Source organism: Pteropus vampyrus, unplaced genomic scaffold (genome assembly GCF_000151845.1).
Source record: "Pteropus vampyrus isolate Shadow unplaced genomic scaffold, Pvam_2.0 Scaffold145, whole genome shotgun sequence".
Lineage (NCBI taxonomy): Eukaryota > Metazoa > Chordata > Mammalia > Chiroptera > Pteropodidae > Pteropus > Pteropus vampyrus.
Window position 1 is genome coordinate 24,810 of NW_011888926.1, and position 2,698 is coordinate 27,507.

Sequence of the window (2,698 nt, forward strand, 5' to 3'; positions counted from 1 at the left end):
ACCGGAATAAACTCCCTCGCGGCTGGGCTTTTGGTCTCTCTGGTTTGTGCACTTAAGTCAATGCCTGACACATAATAAGCTCTCGGTAAATACTCACTGTTCAAGGACCAGCCCTCGAGGTGGGAGCTCCCCATCCCGTGAGGAAGCAGAGGCGCCGGGCTGAGGCGCTCACCTGGCCGTGAGCTGGTGCGGGTGGAGCCAACCTGACCCTGGGCACCCGACCCCCAGAGCCCAGAGCCCATGCCCGAGGTGCAGTGTCACCAGCTTGAAGGCTGGAGCACAGGTGCAGACACCCCCTGCAGCAGGACTGCGCGTGAGGGAGCTCCTGGCTCGCTTATGCCCGTGTCGCAGTGGACAGACAGGGCCGCTAGCGACAGCGGCCGACAGCTGCACAAGCAGCTTCTGCTGCAGAGCAGCAGCTGGAGCCGGGCACGGGGAGAAGGAACTGGGACCCCAGGAGTGGAGGGCGGCGAGGCGGGCGGTGGGGGCTGGAGTCCGGATTGGGGGGCAGCCGGGCACGTGCAGAATTCCAGGTGGAGTGAAGACTGCAGTTTTCACCTGTGCTCGTCTGTGTAACCACCCAAATGAAGGTTTAGGACAAACCAGCTGTTCTGCTGACACCCCCGTGCCCCAGAGGTGACCACCATTCTGGCCCTCGTCACACTGACTGGTTTGCTGGGTGCAAACCTCCCGGGAACAAGTGGAACCACGGGGGACGTACTTGGTGTGTGGTGGCTTCGTGCGGTGTGGTGGCTATGAGCTCACCAGCGCTGGCCGGTCCTTTGTCGCTTCTGCGTGGTGCGTCGCTGTGGGAGACGGCACGGCTCACTTACCCGCTGGGCGCGGCTGTGCGTGCACGTTCTTTCTGCTCCACGGTGGTTCGCGTGTGTGCCATGCACGTTCTTGAGCCTCGGTGACAGGAGCGTCCCTTCCGCTAGGCTGCCCATGAGCGGGGCCGCTGGGCCACTGTGGGTGATTCTGCCCACCAGTGACACGTGACACGGTGGTGACATCCGCACATGGGCTGGGAGGAGGGAGAAGCTGCTGGCCGGCCCACTGCGCACACACCCGCAGGGCCAGGCCAGGCTGGCAGGTTCTGCCCGAGCCTCAGTTAACCCAGCGGTGAGTGACGAAACCACTTTTAACATTTAACCACGAGGGAGCGAAGGCAGCGTTTGCGTGAACCTACTTCAGAGCTGAAGCACACCTTCGTGCCTGGCTGCTCCGGATCCGGCCCCAGACCCTTGACGCGGTGTGGTCCTCTCTGCTCCGGGCGCATCCTGGGAAGGTGGGACAGCCGCCTTCGATGGGTCGAGACTGCCCGCCCTGCCCGCGCTTGTCACGGTCGCAACTCTCTCTGCCACCAAAGCCTGTCTGAGAACCGAGTGGCCTCCCTACCATGGTCAGGGTTTAGCTTCTGACTGGCACGTGCTGGTTTTTCACAAACCTCGGTAGTAGGTTTGTGATGACCTGGGGTGTGTTTAATAGAGATTAAGCCACTGTGCATCATTTTACTCCGGTCTGAAACAGCCCTGGGTGAACCTCGTCTTCAGGCGTGTGGACCAAGCCTGCGTGTTCTCATCTGGGTGTTTGAGAAAAACCACTTAGCACTGGAGCTGTCACCTTAGTACGTGGTTCCACGCAGGTGTGCCCACACCCCCACCCTCATCACCCCTCACTGTGGGCTGCCCCAGCCTATCACCCCATGAATCCTGCAGGAGCTCCTGCGAGGCGTTCTCACCGGCCGCCTGTGAGAAGTCGCTGACTGGCTGGGTGGCCGTGCTGAGACCGGACCCTGGCATGCTGGCCCTGTGCCATGGCACATGGCCCGTTGCCACAGCCCATGAAGGTGGGCGCTGCTGTCCCTCGTTCACAGGTGGGGCGTGGAGCTCGGGGAGGGCAGGCGGGCTGGCCCAGAGCTCGTCTGCAGCGGGCATGCTGCCTGCTTGCACAGCAGCCCTGGGGCCTGTGGCTGGTGACGTGGGCAGATGTGCCTTCCTCTCTGAGCTAGGGGCTACCCCAGTGGCGTGCTGGCCTTACTAGGATTCTGTTGGCCACTCCAGTGGTCTGTGTTGATAGGCCAACGGCGTCCCTTCTGAGGGCCGGGTGTGCTAAATCCCTCTTTCGTCTTTTTACCTTTTAAGTAGAAATACCGAGGGGGGGCGGTGCTCGTTTTATTCCTTTGTTCGTCTGACCTCCGTCGCACACCCGGTCCTGGCCGAGCCCTGTGCTCGATGAGCACCGATGCCTGCTCCGTGGGCACCTCTGGCTGGCGGGCAGCTGGGTGGGCAGGACTAGAGCCAGTGGCGATGACCGCGGGGATTCAGAGAGGAGCTGACGCTTAATCCGGCTTTCACAGAACTTTCTTTAAGGTTTGGGAACTGTACCCTCCGCCGTAGTCCTTCTCAGAGGCTTCGAGGTGCCTGTTTGCTTTATAAACCTGCAAAAGATGAAACAGCCTCCAGTGTTTTTCTGATGGTGCCCAGACACTGCAGCATCTGGCGACCCCCTGTGACAGCTCGGGGTTCTGGGCAGAACGATTGGCGATGCGTGATTGGAAACGTGGGGTGCTTGGCACAGTGCGTCCTCACGTAACATCGTCCGCTGGTTCTGCGACTTGAAGTGAAATGACATGTGACCAGTCTTGTCAGGGGCTAATCGGCATGACAGGAGTTCATTTCCTGTGGCGTCTCATCAG

At 60.9% G+C, this 2,698-nt stretch overlaps 1 protein-coding gene across 1 annotated transcript in view; it reads left to right on the forward strand.

The window, feature by feature from the left end:
* Positions 1-2,698, forward strand: part of SULT4A1 (sulfotransferase family 4A member 1) — a 20,095-nt gene that overhangs the window by 13,077 nt on the left and 4,320 nt on the right. The window contains exons 7-8 of the mRNA XM_023535894.1: positions 352-533; positions 1,719-1,849. Of these exons, the coding sequence (XP_023391662.1) occupies positions 352-533; positions 1,719-1,849 (313 nt within the window). The remainder of the gene's footprint in view (positions 1-351; positions 534-1,718; positions 1,850-2,698) is intronic.